We start from the raw sequence: 19257 nt of genomic DNA, 5'->3' as shown, positions 1-19257 counted from the left end.
TCCATTATGATACTCTATTCTATTGTGATGTGATATATTCTATTATTCTCTGTTACGATTGATTACTATATTATGACATGAAGTAATATGATTCTGAGAGGTTTCAGGAGTTTGGGCTGCCATAGAAGGGTTAACAACTGCAATCTTGGTGACTTGATCTTGGTCTGTGGATGAACTTGTATTCATCATTGGACTACTAGATTGGGGAATTTCCTGCCAGCCCAGGTGCAGTGCAGATGGGTCCAGCATACGCAAGAGCCACTGAATATACATTAATCCTGGCTGATGCATTGCTGTTTTGTCATGTCTCTCTCTTCTCCCCTCTCCCCCCTAGCAGCAGCCAACCTTCATCCCCTCTTTTCTTTTTCTTTTTTTAAACTTCCCCTCAATGTTAATATGTACCCTGCTCTGTCCGCAATTGTATTTTTCATGTTCTTCAGACTGAATTGTCCCCTTGGAGATGGGGACACTTTTCTTGACAGCATTAGTTTCACTTTGGGATCCAGCTAAAGGTAGTTCTTTGGCCTCAGCTGGTGGAGTGCTACAAAAGTTGTCATGTTGGCTGCCTCATATACTGACGATCACAGATTTTTCAGCGACAAGCACACATTTAGCAATCTTTGAGTATCAGGAATAGGCAGTAAAATGTGGCTCATTGCAAAATGGAGGTTTCATTATTCCTCTCAGCAGGGGGCTGCCAGGGCTAATGCCTGAGTGAGAATCGCTTAATTTGAAAGAATTCTTGGTTTATGGTCTGGTGTCAAGTATGATATGTGATAGGACCTTAACAAAGGACAAAGAGAACACGCATGCATGGGATGTATGTATACATGCACACATACTGAAGTAGAAACGAGAGCCTCTTAAATCTCTCAATGTGCTCCCTGACTGGCTCTGTTGGCAAAGCAGGCCTCATGTATTAGCATGAGCATCTTGGAGTATGACATCAACACAGTGAGTGTTCAGGATCCCAGTGGTTACCAAGTGACAGCAAGGTCCTAGGGACATTTAAGATGAAACTTTTTTTGCTTTGAGTGAGCTTAATGGAATGGTGATGCTAACCCCTTACATTTACTTCACTGATAATGAAGAACCAACGAGTTTGTTATGGGTGAAATCTCCTTTTTGTTTTAACTTTACCATTTTTAACCTTGTATAGTACAATGGCGTGGTGTGTTAGATGTGCAGTCCAAGGATTTGTATGATTGCTTCTGTTACTATTTGTGTTACTTAATGTCTTTGAGTCTCAGTTTTGTCATTTGTAAAATGAAGGTGGTTGGATTATATGGCTTCTGAGTTCTCTCAAAATTGAGATCCTATAATTAGAAACTCTCCCTTTCCCCTCAAAGGTCTGATGTTTGTTTTTTAAACTCTTGTTTGCTTGGGTTAGATATTTTGGATGTCTAGGTTTCTGACTAGAAGTGGAAGTACAGGGACATGATTAGATGTCTTGGCCAGACCCAATAGATTGGCAGCTTAAATATTTAAAATGTGAAGTTATTTAGTCATTTCTGATGACCACTCTGGAATTCAGTAAAAATGTACACATGCTTGTCAAGGTTGCGTGTGTCCATGCATAAATATGAGTTTAGTAACTCGTGATTTTAAAACTTCAGAGAAGAGTTGTGCATTTGTTTGTAGGAGTGAATAAAATGATAAAAGTATACGTATTATAATGTCTAAATTGTGATTTTTGTCAGACCTTTTTGAGGATTTCTTAACTAGAGAAGCTTAAGTGTTGCTGTGCCCCTGACTTCATTTTCTATATTTTTGTTGAGTTCCATTTGAACATTTAAATTTCTGCCATGTATAATAGACTCTGAACGATATGGAAGAAATAAGATGGGAGAGTGGCAGAGCAAAAGAGAGGAGAGGCAGGGGAGGGAGGGAAAGATTTAGTATGAAGAGAGCACTGGGTTGGGTTTCAGGGAGATGAGATTCTCATCTTGACACTGTGTCCCTTGTCACCTTTGTGGCTGAGAACAAATCACTTAAACTTTCTGGACCTTAGTGTTCTTTTGGAAAATGAAGAATTCCTACGTTTAAAATTAACTTGGTTTTCATCTTCTGAGCCCTCTGATCCATGTGTAATTTTCATCTGCCTGCTGTTGGATGCAAATATCTTTATATTTTGCACATACTCTCCCATTCTCTTCCTTCCCTTTGTTGCTTGGTATTTTTTTTTAAAATCAAGTTTTACATGAGAACATCCAGAAGTTGATCTATTAGGGGTTGAGGTTGCACAATATTTACTTTTTCAACGTGATAAATCTTTCTGGTTCACATTCCATCAACAATATCTAGAAAGGTAAGATTTGACTTTAACCTAGACCATTTTTGTCTCTACTTATCTGTTTAGTTTTTGACATTATTTACAATTCTTGATTGTGGAATCTTAAACTAGTTGAACGTGTAAGGATGAATAAGAACTAAATTACCCTATGGTTGCTGAAAAGAACAAGAAAATTAATTGTGTACATATTCAAATTGTGTATGTTCAAATATTGACTTTTTAGCAACGGAATCCAGTGGTTTCAGTAGGAAAAGAGTAGTATTTTTCTTTCCCTCCCCACTTTAACCTTCCCATCCACATGCACGCTAAGCCCATACTCTCTTCTCTTTGTCTCTCTCTTCCTCCTGCTGTTTAATAGGGAATCGAACAATGTTTTCTTCAAAAGATTGACATAATATAATACCATATCCTGAAGAACTGCACCAAGTCAAAAGCTAATTTTGAGTTAATGTATCTAGTAGACTGGGTACCTTAGAGATCTCTGCCTATTTGCCTCAAGTCATTTAATTGAGGCTTTGGCCCTCTCTTTCCTCATCTGTATAATGGGATTATTATGATCTTGTTTCTTTCCTTCCTCCGAGGCATGATCCAAGAAATTTTTTTTTTTAAGATAAAAGTGAACAAAACCTAAAAATTGGGGAAGAGAATTCTGGGGGGAAATCTATGTTGATTGGTGACTTTCCATCTGATTATTTCCTGTTTTTTTCCTCCTCCCCCAACGAAAAATGATATGCCCCCTTTCCAGGAGGCTGTGAGCTGGACCTGGCCTGCTTTTTCCGGCTGATTAATGAGATGGGTGGCATGCAGCAAGTGACTGACCTCAAAAAATGGAACAAACTCGCCGACATGCTGCGCATCCCCAAAACTGCCCAGGATCGGCTGGCCAAGTTGCAGGAGGCCTACTGCCAGTACTTGTTGTCCTACGACTCCCTTTCCCCGGAGGAGCACCGTAGACTGGAGAAGGAAGTTCTGCTGGAGAAAGAGATCTTAGAGAAGCGGAAGGGCCCCCTGGAGGGCCACTCTGAGAATGCCTACCACAAATTCCACTCTCTGCCCCGGTTTGAGCCCAAAAATGGCCTCATCCATGGTGTGGTCCATAAGAATGGCTTCCGGAACAAGCTGAAGGAGGTGGACCAGGTCCAGCTCAAAACTGGTAGGCGGCGACTCTTTGCTCAGGAAAAGGAGGTTGTCAAAGAAAAGGAGGAAGAGGAGAAAGGAGTCCTCAATGACTTCCACAAGTGTATATATAAGGTAGGAGAGCCTTTGTTCTCTCCCTTCTTGCTTTTGGAATGACCCAGGAGCTTTTCATGGGAAATGCTTCCTCTCTGGGGGTGGTCCCAGAGCCATTGGGGGCTTCCTCTGACTGCCTTGGCCTTGCAAGTCCTGAAAGACAGCCTAGAAGGAAGCTGGGCTGGTGTGGTAGGGAAAGGATTTGGGAACTAAGAGACTTGAGTCCTAGTTATGAAACTTAATCTTGCTAGTTTCTGTGAATTTGAGCCTTTATTTATCACTTTGAAAAGTAAAAGTCCTGCAATAGACAAATTTGGCATTCCTGTCAGTTATCTAGTCTTGGGTAAATCACTTCTCACCCTGTACCTTGGTTTCCCCACCTGTTAAACAACCAGGTTTGTCTATATGATCTGTTAAAGTTCCATCTTGAATAATCCTTATGATGGGAATCAATTTCTTCTTCCCCCAACCCCCAGCTGATAGATGCCGGCTGCCTAGGAAAGAGCTATTCTCAGCCAAAGATCCATGAGGAAGTTCTGCACTTCTTCCTCTAGTACACAACCCTAACTTCATAAAAATATTTTTTTTGCTTTCCCTCCCTATTTATATTCAACACAGTTTCCTGCCACCCAGCTCTTAGTTGCTCTGCCAGGTCCTTTTATAGAGAGAGAGAACAGGCCCCGATAAAGCTATCAAAACGTATCTCACCATTAACGTGTGAGTGGAAGAAAACAGAAATTGAAACACGTACAATGTTTTCTCCGTTTCTGCCAAATCTTGTTTAAGTGCAAGCCATCCTGAGAACACTTACTTCTCCAAGAAGGAAGGCGTGTTCATCTGCAGAGCGGTGTTGACTCTCTCACCAGCTCTGCTTGGCAGTCACCCCTCCTCCTCACAAATTGGCACCATGGCCAAGAGTGTAATTTTTGAGTCAGGCTCAGTGATCTAGCAAAGCTGCGGGGAAACGGTGTACCCAGGCGCCGCCCCCCCCCCCCCCCCAAACCTGGGAAGTGTGAAATGGGATGGCGAGCTCATCTCTCTTCCATTCATTGCTCCCAAAATGAAACAAAACCCAACTCCTCGGCATCTTTGCTGAATTAAATACACAAGATCCTTCTTGGGTAAGCCGGCTGGTTTCCCATCAGTGAGCTTAATTTCTGGCCTGAGCAGCAGAGAATTTGATATGTACTGAGTAGTAGTTAAGTAAAACTTTACAAGAGTATTAAGTCCTTCCATGGTATATGGAGTGACCTGATGGCAAAAAATGATACTGCTTGAGTTTCTGCCACCTAAAATCCATCTTATGGAAGAGGTATCTAAAATGTTGGGGATCTAACCCCCAGCTGGAGGTGCTTACAAATATAGTCTTCCAGACTTCTTAGCTAACTCCTTATAAGATTCTTCATAGCATTTAGCATAGCAAATGGAGCATTTGCTTCCATATATTCTCAGATCTCCTTTAAAGATTTGGTAAAAATTTGTGAGAGAGGTGGTGCCTTCCCCTTCCCTATTGGTTATACTACATGGTTTGGTGGAGGTTGGAGGACAGGTTGTAATAAGGGGAGCAAAAGTTCTTATGGATGGCCTCCCCCTTTCACAGCTTTATTTGTTCTCTGAGTTGTAGCTATGTCACCAGGTATTCAATATATATTTTATACAAATATCGTGTAATAGATTTACAGTTGGAAAAGACCTCAAAGAAATTATTGAGTCAACTTCTTCTCATATTAGAGATGAAGAAGTCCAGGCACAAGGAGCTTAAGAATCAGTTATAAATCACCTGAAAGAGATTTGAATCCAGAACTTTGATTTTCATGGCAGTGTGTTTGGCTTATAGTCCTGTGGGGTTCCCCATGACCTTTTCAGGAACCTCTGCAAGATCAAAACTCTTTTCATAACAATATCAAGAGGTTTTAATTTTAAATACGATAAATACTGAAATATTCTTAAATTTTCTTTGAGAGGTCTTCAATAATTTTTGACATTTTAAAGGGATTCTAAGAAGTACTGGCTTAGGGAATACAAAAATGAACACAGCCCCTGTTCTCAAGGGGATTTTAATTTAACAGAAATGGATGAAAAATGATTCTGTGAATCTTCACAAAGAGATGGTAGAATTTGAGAGTCAGAAAGGAGAGATCTGGACAAAAGAGGGGAGTTTGTGAAGGGATGACTTTTCCTTGGAGTGAGGGCAGTCAGAGGACACTGTGCAGAGGTAATTCTGGAGCTTAGCCTTGAAGGAGGAGAAGATTCAGAGGGGCTTTCGACATGGGGGCACATGTACATTTTGGTGGAGGGAAAGAGGAGTGCAGGGCACAGTGAATGGTCACTTAAGTGTCTCCTAGGTGCCACATACCATGGCCATCAGTTTTCAAATGTTCTCATTTGAAAGAAAGCTGCCATTCGTTTTGTTCAGAAAATACAGCTTCCTTATTTGGATCATAGCTTTTGCCATTGGAGCCATTTGGTCAGGGAAGTTGTTTTTGCTTTCTTCCTGTGTGTGTGTGTGTATATATATATATACACACACACACACACATATATATATATATATATACACACACCCTGTTCGTTTACCAAGGCCATAAAAGGGGCAAAGTTTTGAATCCCTGGGTGTTACAAAAAAGATGGTAGTGTGGGATCTTTAAATTAACTCAAGGAGGCTTCTTCTGTTATCACAGTTAGCTCATTCTTCCCTTCCCTGTTAATCCACATTCTTTGAAGGTGATTTTTAAAGATTGTGGTTTGCATAGGGCAGGCATATGGCACAGTGGAAAGCGCGTCAGTCCTGCAGTCAGGAAGACTCCTTTTTTTGAATTCTAATTTGACCTCAGACATTTTCAGGAACCAGTATAATAGTAGGTATGGCAACATTTTTTCGTATTAACCTTACATCTTTTTTTGCTTTATAAACCCATTTAGAGTTTCTTGGCAAAGATACTCGAGTGGTTTGCCATTTCTTTTTCCATATCATTTTACAGATGAGGAAACTGAGGCAAACAGAATAAAGTGACTTGCCCAGAAACATACATCTAGTAAGTAACTGTGGTTGGATTTGAACTCAGGTCTTCCCGACTCTTGAGATGGTACTCTATTTATTGCCATCTAGCTGCCCTTCCTATGAGGACGAGGTGGTATTTGAGCTGAACTTTTTGGGGGTTTGTTAAGTTGCTTTTTAGTTGTATCTAAATGTCCATGAACCCATTTGGATTTTCCTTGGCACAGATGCTGGAGGGGTGTGTCATTTCCTTCTCCAGCTCATTTTACTGATGAGGAAACTGAGGCAAACAAATGACTTGCCAAGCATTATAAAGCTAGTGTCCAGATTTGGACTCATGAAGATGAGTTCCTTGTTCCGAGCTCAGCACTCTATCTACTTTGTCACCTAGCTGTCCTTTCTACTGTGTAAGCTACTGCTGTATTTTCTACCCAAATAGAAGACTTGCTATGTTTTGCTCTTTGGTATTAGATCCCCTCCCCTTTTCAGGTCAGTAAATTTTGGCACATGTTGGCAAAAGTTAAAAATGTCTGAGGGGGGGAATGCAGGAGCATTTTATGAGGGGAAATAAGAGTCCTTTTTGTTAACTCATAATGTAAAGTTTGTTTGGAGGAAGTGGGCAGATGGTCTGATTACATCTGAGAAAGGGAAAATACTTTCGTTACATCTGAACATCCAAAGATCCTGGTCCAAATTGGATCAAGCAGTCAGACCTTTGACTTTAACCAGGTATAAAATGCAGTAGTTAGTGGACAAGGGAGCTGAGGGCATGTTACTTTGGAAAACACACCCATTGTGAGAAAGCAGGCTCAGGGAGGTATGCAGTCACAAAGTGATACTTGTACTAAGCATTCTCGGATAGAATCTGAAGCAGTCCTTCACTTCTAAAATTTCACTGAGGAAAGGCAAAGAGCCAAACTGTTTTTTCCTTTCAGAAAACCAGTGGGTTTGTCTTTGCCCTTTTCCCAGGTGCTTGAGAATTTAACTGTGATACCGTTGATTTTTCACCAATACGGGCTTCAAATCTTACCGCTTTAATTCTGGGGGTAGAACCCTCTTCACATGAGAGGTGGCTGCTACGTCTGTCCCTTACACAATGCTTGCCTGCAGAAGGCTGAACAATAAGAGCTGGGACGTTCTGACACTTGGTACCCACATCCTTCATTCCAGCAGCACCAGCTCACCCATTACGGGAATGAGTGGGGTCACTGTCCTGCATTTATAGAAATCTTCTTTTATGTAAAATTATTGAGCATGGATATAAGTGTACATAGCTATAAATCTTTTGGCAGGTGACTTTTGAAACTAATGGTGCTTTTTGAAGAGAGGTTTGGGCGCATATTGTTGATATTGCTTATTCCCAATTATTACAGTAGATTGATTTTGCTTCTAAATTGGGGAAAGAGACAGATGTGCTTTGGAAGCCTAGTGGACTAAGCTTCTTGAACCCTCAGTGCCAGGCAACCAAAGACTTCTCAGAGGATGTTTTTGAATCAGAGAAGTTTGGGATGATTGAGAGACAAAGCAGTGGGCTCATAGAAGCCATGGCTGGGTTGAGGATGCATTTGTGTGCTTTTTCTTAAGCTTCATGTCTTTAAGCCTCTTTGGTATGTTTCTTTTTTTTCCCCTTGTCTAGGGAAGGTCGGTTTCTTTAACAACCTTTTATCGAACGGCAAGAAACATCATGAACATGTGTTTTGGTAAAGAACCTGCTGCAGCTGAAATTGAGGTGAGGGGAATGGTAGCCTCCCTAGAGGTTTGGGGGGTGATGGGGGAAACTGTATCTGTCTCTGACTCCAAAATCGGGATGACCTTGAGAGGAATGCTTTTTCAGATCCACCTTGGGTAGCAGTGTTTATGTAAGCAGGTCTGCAGATAAACAAGTTCTCTTTTTCCCCTGACCTCAAATGGGATCCAAAACTGGGAGCCAAACATGGTATATTGAAATTCAGAATTCGGTTTGATTAATGTCTGTGTTTTTTATTCATAGTTTGGAATCATTAAGATTAAATGCTTGACTGTTTGGAATGGGAAAGTGTAGATCACAGGCTGATGTGAGGTACAGAACTGCTTCCCTCACATCTGGCTTACAACTCTTAATTTCATTTTTAGTTTTCCCCCAGATTCCCTTCTCAGAATGCATCATGCAAGAGATTGTTTGAATCCCTTTGGGGTTTGTGTGTGTGTGTATACATACTTTATGAAACTGGCAGATTTCTGTTTTTGTGCATCAGCCAAATCTATTCTTCGAGTTAGTGTAAATTTTTGAAAGACAGTAAGAAATCTTTGCTCACACCACTGAAGGGTGCTTCTGTGTTAAGCTCTTCAAGGACAGAAACCATGTGTTACCTTACTTCACTGAGTGTCTGATGTGACATATAGGTGCTTTGTAATGCTTTTGATCATGGGAAAGTACACTAGTATTGGGATATTACAGCTAATTTTATTAGTCATCCAAGGGAAATTGCATTACAGTCAAGAGGGGTCAGATGAATTTTGCCTCTCTCCCAAATAGTGCAGAGTTAATGGAAAGCACCGAGCAAGGCTCTAGAGCTCATTTTGTCCCCAGTCTCTGCTAGAAGTGGAAAAGGCTAAGCAATATCTTTTTATTGTGTATCATGCCAGGGGGAGATGGAAGCTTTCTCCTTCATGTTTAGGTTGGAGACTGCTCGGCAGTCTGCCTGCCAGCCTTGGGCCTGCTATACACTCCCCAGAGAGTGACTCTGGGGATAGTCACTTGACCTTTTTTAGTTTGTTTCTTCCATCTGTTAAGTGGATATCCTCCAAAAGGCTAGACTCTTGAAAGTGGTGACTTCTAGATCTGCTTCTTATGATCTTCCACCCGAGGTAGTCCAAATTAAGAAGGAATTAAGTTTCTTCCACTTTTTGCTTTGGCACTGCATTTAAATTTAGGATTTCTTCATGAAAACTTGAAAATTATTCCCACAAACAAGCTTTTCAGAGGTTAATTTTAAAAAACCATGTTGGCTAAGATGATGTTAGATGTTTCAAATCTCTGTCATAGGGATGATGTAGTCATCAGCTTATTATTCACTTTAAAAAACCAGATAGCCAAAGAAAATCTATTTAAATGTTGACTGAATATTTTGAGTCCAGCCAGTTATTTAAGACTGGGCACCTGTTGCCATACTGCTGGAGTGCCTTCCACAGTGGCCTTACATGCACTTGAGGTGATGAGAATGCCTTTTGAATACCACACATTTTGGGCCACGTGTGTATCTTGAGACACAAATCCATGTTTCCCACTCTTGGAACTGAGGGTGCCATACGGCTCTGGTTAGTGAACTAGCGTTTATGCTTCCTCACGCCCCATCAACCAAATTGTCAACTGAGTCCTGATTCTGGAACACATATGGCTGGTGAGATCAGGGGAGTTAACACCATCACCGCTCAGCTTTCAGATCTCAGGTGGCATTTGTGGTGCTGATGTTGGGCTCAGGGTGGGGAACTAATTAGTATTTGTTAGCACTGCAAATTTAAGTGGTAATTCATTGTGTTTGAGAGGTTGGAGGTGGAATAGGATCACGATGAAATCATTTAATGCTGTTCAGGGAAGAGGAGTTGCATTACAACCCACAATACTGATGCTTCAGAATTAAGAATGGTGGCTTATGGGTGATTCTCCTTGCTTTTTCTCTCTTTCCTGCCCACTTCACTTGGAAAATAGTTTTAGCCTGGGTCTTTTCAACTTGTGTGTCTCTTGTCTTTCCTAGGTACTCTGAAGTTTTTTTCTTGGTTCTACATTTCTATAGATGTCTACTGCTTTTAAAATTTATGTTTACTGATAACTTTTCTTTTTGTATCACTTATATTTTCCCCTTTATTCTTCCCATTACCCCTTCCCAGAGTGCCATTTATAATAGAAAGTAAAAAGAAGTAATAAAGAGGGGGAAAATTAAGCAAAACCTATCAGTAGTGTTGATGGTTATATATGATATTCCATACCCATAAATCAATGTCTACCAGTTTTAACACTGACTAAAATCTTCATCCCCTGCCTCCATTCACTAAATTCTGTTCAGAATAAAACAATATTGTTGATTATATTCAGTCTCTTCCCCCCTCTGAAGCACAGCATTAAGTGATTTCACATTCTTCCTATCCCACCCAGATATATCGGTAGTAAGACTTGAGGACATATTGCACCAGCAGTGTATAGTCTGTTGCTTCTTGCTATAATATTGGAAAATGGTTGAGGAAACTAGCCATTATTAGAATTGATTCAGTTTGAATCAAGTCTAGATTTCTACTATATTCTATATGTCTTTCATCATGAATTTGGATCTTTTTTTCTTAAGAGAACTGATGTCTATTTTGCCAAATAAAAGATACTCTTTAATAAATAACCCCACAGACCTTCCTACCACAAAAGAAATTTCATGAAAGCTGCCAATCCAAAGAATACATGATTTTACACTTTGACTTTGGTGTTAAAATCTTTATCTATTGTATTGCTAGCTTTTAAACTTATTCTCCCCAACACATCCCCTTGCAAATTTCTCTAAAACTAATTAACATATCGTGTTCTAATATTGTGTGCAATACCTCTAGTCCTTCACTTCTACAAAGAATTAGGGAAGAAGTATCTTTATCCTCTTAGGCTTATTTTGTCATGTCATTCCACAGCATTCATTTTTAATTGTTGTTTTCTTTGTTTATAATTGTAATCATTGTATATAATGTTTTCTTGGTTTTATTTAGTTCACTTTCCATTTATTCACACAAGCCTTTACAGGCTTTTCTTCATTCATTTAATTCATCATTTCTTAAGGCATGGTAATATTACATTACATTTATGTACCTTAATTTTTTAGCCCTTAATTAGTGGGCACTTACTTGGTTTCTTTGCTACCATTGATAGTGCTGCTCTAAATATTTTGTCCTCTCTTTAACAAAATATTCATAAATTTGTTACTATTAAAAATGACTTTAAGCTCAATTTTGCATTATATTGGTAAGTTTGTGTTATACTCACTTCCTTAAATGGGTATTAACATCTTAGCAGAGGGGTTTGATATTTTCATTCTATTTTATCTTGCCAAGTTTATGGAAGGTATTTTTGGACCTCTTGTTATGATAATTTCAAACAAATAAAAAATCTATGATTTGGGGAAAGCTGAATATGTGCCTCAAGAGAGTTTGCCTAGTGTCTCTGCTCCATTAGGATAATGCTTCACACTATATATATATATATGGAATACATGTTGTGCTGTGTTATTCACAGATGGTTATCTAAGGCCCTATGAGTGATCATCAATGGACGACTCTACCTGTATTTTTAGATTGTGTGCCCAAAAAGTAAGGTTTGATAGTTTTGCTTTGGATTTAGGAGCTAGAATAGTTGTTCAACTTTCAGAGACACACAGAAGAAAAAAATGGTGTCATGTAGTTGGTTTCCCACATAGGCAAACACACGAACTATAGTTATGTCAGATTTATAGAAGGATCTCATGGGATCTTCTGTAAAACCTCAGGACAGGATCACTAGGGCAGAGAACTTCGTGGGCCATTGCGTATCATGAGAAGAAATTGATTCAGCCCTTGTCAAGTATGTGAAGGAAGTAGAATATGAGCCTAAGTTGGAACAGGGAGATTTTCCAGAGGAACTCTGTGCCATCATAATAGTAAAATGTGAACTCCTAAGTAGACAGATGAATTGCAATTCTGCTTAAGCAGGTCTTGGCAAGATTACCCTGGATGTGTAGTAGGTACCATGATAAATTAGTCAGACTCTTGGTTGCCTGGGATTTGTAGAAAAGTATTTTCAGGCCCATTAGAAACCTTTTATATCTTTCTATCAGTGAAACCAAATATTTTATTTTATTTTTATTTTGTTATTAATGGTTTCCTGAAGTAATTTCTATTCTAACTATCAGAATAACTGATGGACTCTCCCGCAACCTTTAGCCAACATTTATCAAGCAGCTTTTACATGCAAAAGACTGGATTAAATCATACATTCTTGCTTCCCTTTCACAAAGTAAAAAATAACATAAAAGTGTATGTGTATGGGGCAGCTAGGTGGCTCAGTGGATAGAACACCAGCCCTGGAGTCAGGACACTTAACACTTCCTAGGTGTGGGACCCTGGGCAAGTCACTTAACCTCGATTGCCTTACCACCACCACCCCACCCCACCCCCCCAAAAAAATTTATGTGTGTGAACATAACACATTTATTTATCATTTATTTTTCCTGTCCGCAGTCACTTACCATCTACCAGAGAACATCATAGTATGTTCTCTGATAATCAGATATACAAAGGCTATGTTGTAAGTAAAATGTTAATTTTGTATTATTTGTCAAAACCAAAAACCTACCAAGTTGTAAAACACAAATACTCAGCTCTCTTTTTCTGTTCTCTTATAAAGAAATGGTCTTATAATAATAAAGAAAAAAAATCCTCTGGATCTGTTCCTATGGACCGTCTTTGTCATTTGGGATATTTATACCTTAAATAGACTCTTGTGTCTCATCACCTCCACCACTCCCATACCCTCTGTTTCTCTTTTTGCTTACAGCAAGAGTACTGGAAGTTAGTGGAACAAAAAGAATGTCATGTAGCAGTGCATTGTGGGAAAGTGGATACCAACACGCATGGAAGTGGATTCCCAGTGGGAAAATCAGAACCATTTTCAAGGTGCAGTTAGTTTTCTTCCTATCAAACTGATGAAATTTTAACTATTCTGGTTACTAAAGCTTGTCCCAAAGGAAACACTTCTCTTGTGCTCTAGTAGAGTCGAAACTTCGTGAGGCTGGGAAATGCTTTTTCCCCCTTCTCTTTTTGTCTTCAGCCTTGAGTGTGGCACCTTGAGAAGAACTGGTGGGAACTTTCTGCCAATGCAGATAGCCTATTGAGGGTGTGTCACATAAGTGCGCTATAGTTGAACTATTGGTAAACAGAAAATAGAAACTAAGAAGTTCTATTTTTCTGCTTACACCAAACCCCGAATCTTAGCACTTTGCTATGTTGCCTGATTCATAGGCCATGCTTATCATTGAGCTTTTGCAGTCACTAGCTCTAGAAGAAGGATGGATCATCTTGAGCTCTTTAAGTTTCTGTCAAAAGTCCTGGTGTACACATTGGATGTAATCTTTGCGGTTTCCTTGTACAGGCACGGATGGAATCTCACAGTCCTTCCTAATAATACAGGATCCATCCTGCGTCATCTTGGTGCTGTTCCTGGTAAGCTCCATTCCTTCCCCATTATTCTTTGGGGCTGTTTGCACTGTCAGGCTGCGTTAGGAGACTCGATATGGAGCACAGCTGTGCTTCTGCAGAGAAGTGTTCCCACAGCTGAGAGAATTCCATTCAAAGGTCAATCTAAATAAATTATTAAAGGTTTAGAGGGATAACATTTAAAGAACCGACCTTAAAAGTATTGCCATAGATTGTGCTGACATCTGGAGGAGGGGGGATTTGAAAAAAATTTATAAAGTGATGAAGCATAAGATATGGATAGGAGGTAGTACCTGAAATTGTTTATCAAATCCTGAAATTCTAAAAGTCTGGAAACATGGAGGTTGGAAAATGGAAGGGGATTTTTGTGGTTTGTTTTTTGCTTTTTCTTTTTTTTTAAAGCAGGCATCAAGTAGTGTCTACTAATTTAAAAACAAATTCAAAACAGTTTACTTTTCCCCTTGATTATATTAAATTATAATTGGATTCCTTTGTTTTCTTTTTCTTTTTTGAATTAAAAAAAAAGTTCTTAAAAAGGATCCTTAGCTATAACTAGACTGCCAAATAGATTTTTTTTTTTAAAGTTTGAGAACTTTTGCTTTGAAGATTACAATTGACATTTTAAGATGAACTCAAAATAGTGTATTGTTATATATGAGGTACTAAAAGTCCAATCTCTTTTCCCTTGGATGGTAGAGCGTCTAGAAAATTTTAGTTCTTGGAAAGCAGAGCCTTAAAATGTTAAGAAATACCAAGTAGTATTGATCTTTTTCTGTAGAGATGTACAACTGTGAAATTCGATGAAATTTTTCCTGGTGCACAGGCAGAACTTTGGTTCAATTGGACCACTTTTTATTCCTGTCACTTTCCCATCAGGAAGCCTTCTCTCTCCCTTTCACAAGTGGCATCTAAGAACAAAAGTAATATTTTCCTCCCTTTACAGCTCAGAAAAGTTAAAAATTTTGTGCTTGTGTACTTTGATCACCACTGACTTTTCTACATCTGCCCCCTGAAAGATATATTAGCTAATTGAGTGACTAATGTGAAGTTATTATTCTGTAGATATCTCCTAAACTGAGGCATTGAAAGCTATTTTCCCAGTATGTACTACTCATCAGATTCTTGCTTCCTCCCCCATAGGGGTGCAGTATACAGTGTTCCATCCCAGTACTCCCTCCCCCCCCTTACTTAACTGCAGAATGTGACAACCGCCCATTTATCTGCTGCCCTTCTGTTGTAGGAGTGACAATTCCCTGGCTAAATATTGGCATGGTCTTTTCTACCTCATGCTGGTCTCGAGACCAAAATCACCTTCCATACATCGACTACTTACACACTGGTGCTGATTGTATCTGGTGAGTACGCCTGTCCCCCGCCCCCGCACCGGCTCTCGCCCCTCTCCCCCCAGGGCCCTGCAGGAGGTTCCCAGGGAGCAGATCTGGTGTCCCAGCCTCCCTCCTGACAACTCCCCGTGCCCGAGCTGGGGTTTGGGGGGCCAGCCTTTCCGGGCCTGTTATGAATCCCCTTTAATTCTCTGTATATCTGGTGGGGCCGAGAGTGGCCAGCCTGGACTAAGAGCCCTTCTTTTGTTTCTGCTACTTGGTCTTCAAAGAGCGCCGAGCCAAGGAGAGCCGGCCGAGCTGTGTTTTCAGGAGTAGCAAGTTTTCTTTGTCTTTTAGCGGTGCAGTAGCGTGAAGTATGAAAACACTTTCCAGACCGCCCCCCTGCCGGCTCCTTGTCCTCTAGATGGTCGCTGCCTTGTAGCAATGGACTAGCAGCCATTTTTCAGGGTGGATTTTAGGCGCCCAGTTCTTTGTAGCCCTGATACAGAGACTGCTCAGTTTTTGGTCCTGGGGAATCTCGCTTCTCCCTCGGGAGAGATGCTTGTGTTCCCAGTATCGTCCCACCAGCCTACCTAACTGTCCTGTGGCTGCACATTCTGTGCCTACCACTGGCTGCTGTCATTCAGTATCTGCCATGAGGAATACTGATGAGGAGGTTTGGGCTTTTGCTTCTGTGTTTGTTCATCAGTGGCAGATGGGAAATCATTGCAGAGAGATATTTTAATATATGCACATGCCGTGTGCTGTCTTGTATCCTTACAGTTGACCAGTCTACACATTATTCCACAGTCCCTATGTTATAGGCTTAATGGGCTGATTGATTGAACAGTGTTTTAAAAACAAACAAACAAAAAACCCAAATTTATTACAAGGAACTAGTGCGTCTAGGAGATCATTTTAAATTTTACTTCCTAGGTGGTTAAGTTGTAGTAGACAATACCTTACAAACATGGATGATACTTTTAAGAGAGCTCATGCAGAATGCCTATGGTTTGTTTCATTGTTAATTGATTTAGTAATTGTCCCAAGTTTTTACCAGCCACTGAGAGAGATGGTTTTGAGCTTTCCTGCAGGATGTCCTTAGCAAGCGTAGGCTGCCAGATTTTTCTGACTTAAAGGAGGACCAGATTGGGGATGTTAGGTTGGCCGGCTAGAGTTCTGCCTGATTGGGTAAATACTGTTTTAAAATGAAAGGCTGCTCTACATTCTTTGTGACACATCCCTGGGACATTTGGAGGGCCATTGTTCTACTCTGTTTTATTCCCCATGCACTTACATCAATAATAGAGTTCGATGGAGTGGGAGCCAGGGACATTTTAGAGGAAAATATAGAACAACTTCTTGGCCTTTCATAACTAAGAAGGAGAGTTAGAGGGGGGAGATGTGATCAGTGTTTTATGGTGAGTGGTTTTGCTTGAAACATATGATTTTGGTTAGAAACATGGGGTTTAAAATCACAAATCAGTAACAGAAAATGTTGTAGTTAAAATAACATTTTTAAAAATTTAAATATGATGACTGATACTCCCTTTACTTGGCAAGGGAGTATGAATATGACTGAATATGAAACTGAATATGACCCTTATTTATAATGATGTCATCACAAGCACCTAAGAGTGACCCTGGTTGGCAGGTTGCCATAAGGCCCTTTTTAAAACTTGCAATCTGTCAAAAAAAGACTGTCCAGTGGGTCAAAAGAAAAAGAATCCAAAACACTCGTAAGCATTGTGTGTATTCTTCTTTGGATCTCAGAGTCAAGGGAAACTGTCAGGAGTGTCCTAAAAGGGACCCTGAGGAGAAAGGAAATTGACTTACTGAACTTCATCCCTGCTTTGCAGGCCCAGATTCCATTTGCATTGGCTTAGTCTGCTTTCTAAAAGCACAACTCACTAGCCCAGTTTCTTTTCCTGTGTTGGTACCTTTTTCCCTTCCCCATTGGAAGCCAATGCAAATAGATCTTTGTACCCCAAGGCTCATCAGCATGTTCCTGCAGATAGTCTCTGGGTGTGGTGATGTTATTTGAGGTTTGTTAACATTCCTTATCTTCGCCTTCTTGGGGGCAGAGGGACCAGTTCCATATTTTCCAAACAAAGCCTTAGAAAGTTTTGAGGTTTTCGATTTGATCATTTTTGTTTTGTTCAGAATTTGCAAAGCAAAAAGTTACACTGGTAATTTGCAACAATTTAGAGACTGGCTCCTGGAGATTAGTTCATCCTTGTAAACATAATGGGCATCAATATACTGAGATTGAATTGTTAGCACAAGTCTCTGACTGATAACCTCTTTGCATTTATTTCTTCCTGGTTTAGTGGAGTTAATTCAGAGTGGTGTATTGTTGCTCAATGACATTGTTGCCTAAAGTTTCACAGCTTCATTATTGAAGCGTTGACCTAGCATTCAAGACCCTCTGCAGTAGGACTTTGCAGCCTTTCCTTTCATTGTTGCCTTATATAAATCTTCAGTGTATTAATGTACCATATGCATTCTGTTGGGATGGTGTCCTGAATAAGGTGCTGGATTTGTGGAATTGGGAAGAACTAAGTTCAAGTTAGGCCTTAGACACTTACTAGCTTTGCAGCTAAGGAAATCACTTAATTTCTGTCTTCCTCAGTTTCCTTACCTGTAAAATGGGGCTAATTATAGCACCTAAATGTGAGGATCAAAGGAGATATCTGTAAAGTGCTTTGCAAACCTGAAAGGGGGATAAAATACTGTTAAAATCATCATTATCCTCATCTTTTAATTATCTTCACATCTTTGGATATGCTATTTATAATTAAAACTCCCCTTCTTCAAGCATTTAGTCTTTCCCAGGCACTCCAGCCATAACAATCATTCCTTTCTTTAAGCGCCTATAATTTTCATTATGTCCATCACCAATTTGACACAACCATATTGTTTATGGTTACTTTTAATGTGTCTTTCCTTTTTCTCTAAATAGATTATAGGCCTCTTGTCCATGTAGATATAAGTGTAGAGCAGAAGTGTCAAACAAACCCCAACAACATAATTCTAATTTGTGGTTTTCTAAGTCAATATGGACCCTGAGGAATCTGTTTGTATGTGAGTTTTACACCACTGGTGTAGATTGCACTTTGACACCAAGTGTTTTAAAAAGGATACACACTATGGGGTCCATTCCTCCCTTCCCCCACTCCACACACATTTTGAGAGTTCAGTTTTGTTCCTTCTCCCTTTTGCCAGAAAGATGTATCTTACAAACTGTTCTCTTTTGGGTTTTCTTTATTTTTCCCTAGAACATCTCTCTGATAACGCTCATCCCTTTTACCGATCTTGAAGAGTTTTAGGAGAAGAAAGTGAATTTTAAAACTTAGAAAAAGAAAAGAAAAACTTTGAAAAATTGTGATACAGCTCTTGTCTCTCAGCAAATGGTCCCTTTCAAATTGTGAGATCATTGGAAGCCTGGAAAGTGGTGGGGCTTTTTTTTTGTTGTTAAACTCAAAAGCATTGTATTAATATGAATTTTTTTCCCTTCTTTTGGACAAAACTTCCTTAGGAGATATTCATAGAAGAGCAAGTCATAACTGTGTAAGGTAGATGTGGTCATAGTCTTCAAGAACTCTCTTCATGACATTTCAGAACTTTGTCTAAGATCTAACTGGAGTTGATCCCAGGAGTTAATTCTGGAAGGGGTGACGAGGCACCTTGAGGTTCCATATTTGACAGCCCCACTTAAATGTTTGTGATCTCATCTATTGCAGGCAAAGCATAGGACTCTGAACCTGGGACTTAGCCAAGAACTGAACGAGGTAGATTTGGAAATTTTACCAAAGGCTGCTTGAACCTACAGATGTGTCTGTTTCTGATTTATGGGGGTTTTTAAACATCTGTTTTGTGTTTGAAAGCTTTTTGGCTTGCAGTGTAGGTCAGATATACATAAAAGATGAGCAATTTGAATCACTCGTGGGGTTGTGGCTTGGCTGAGTGCTTGGTGGAAGCCACTGAGATAGTCCTATGGGAATTTATGGCATTGCTGTGTGAAATGGGCCTGGGAGCTACAAGAATGAATTACCGAATGCTTTATTTTGTGGCTCATGTGTAGCTCAAGTCATACATCTGACTGTAGAGTTGTGTCCAAACAGTCCCTTTATTCCCTGTGTTTTAAGGCAACCTTCCAGAAGAACTTGTTTTTGATTTCTTGTTTATTCATTCAGCACAGAATAAATGAGCCT

The 19257-nt window shown here is 39.9% G+C and overlaps 1 protein-coding gene across 2 annotated transcripts in view; it reads left to right on the top strand.

Annotated features, from left to right (window-relative positions):
• Window positions 1-19257, top strand: part of JARID2 (jumonji and AT-rich interaction domain containing 2) — a 312614-nt gene that overhangs the window by 272574 nt on the left and 20783 nt on the right. For both annotated transcript variants that reach the window (XM_051970653.1, XM_051970654.1), the window contains 5 exons: window positions 3039-3544; window positions 8158-8250; window positions 13063-13181; window positions 13657-13727; window positions 14962-15076. In XM_051970653.1, coding sequence (XP_051826613.1) covers window positions 3039-3544; window positions 8158-8250; window positions 13063-13181; window positions 13657-13727; window positions 14962-15076 — 904 coding nt within the window. The remainder of the gene's footprint in view (window positions 1-3038; window positions 3545-8157; window positions 8251-13062; window positions 13182-13656; window positions 13728-14961; window positions 15077-19257) is intronic.

The sequence above is a fragment of the Antechinus flavipes genome, chromosome 1, assembly GCF_016432865.1.
Source record: "Antechinus flavipes isolate AdamAnt ecotype Samford, QLD, Australia chromosome 1, AdamAnt_v2, whole genome shotgun sequence".
Taxonomy (NCBI): Eukaryota; Metazoa; Chordata; class Mammalia; order Dasyuromorphia; family Dasyuridae; genus Antechinus; species Antechinus flavipes.
The sequence above is the reverse complement of the archived record's forward strand: the minus strand, read 5'-3'. Positions and strand labels throughout refer to the sequence as shown.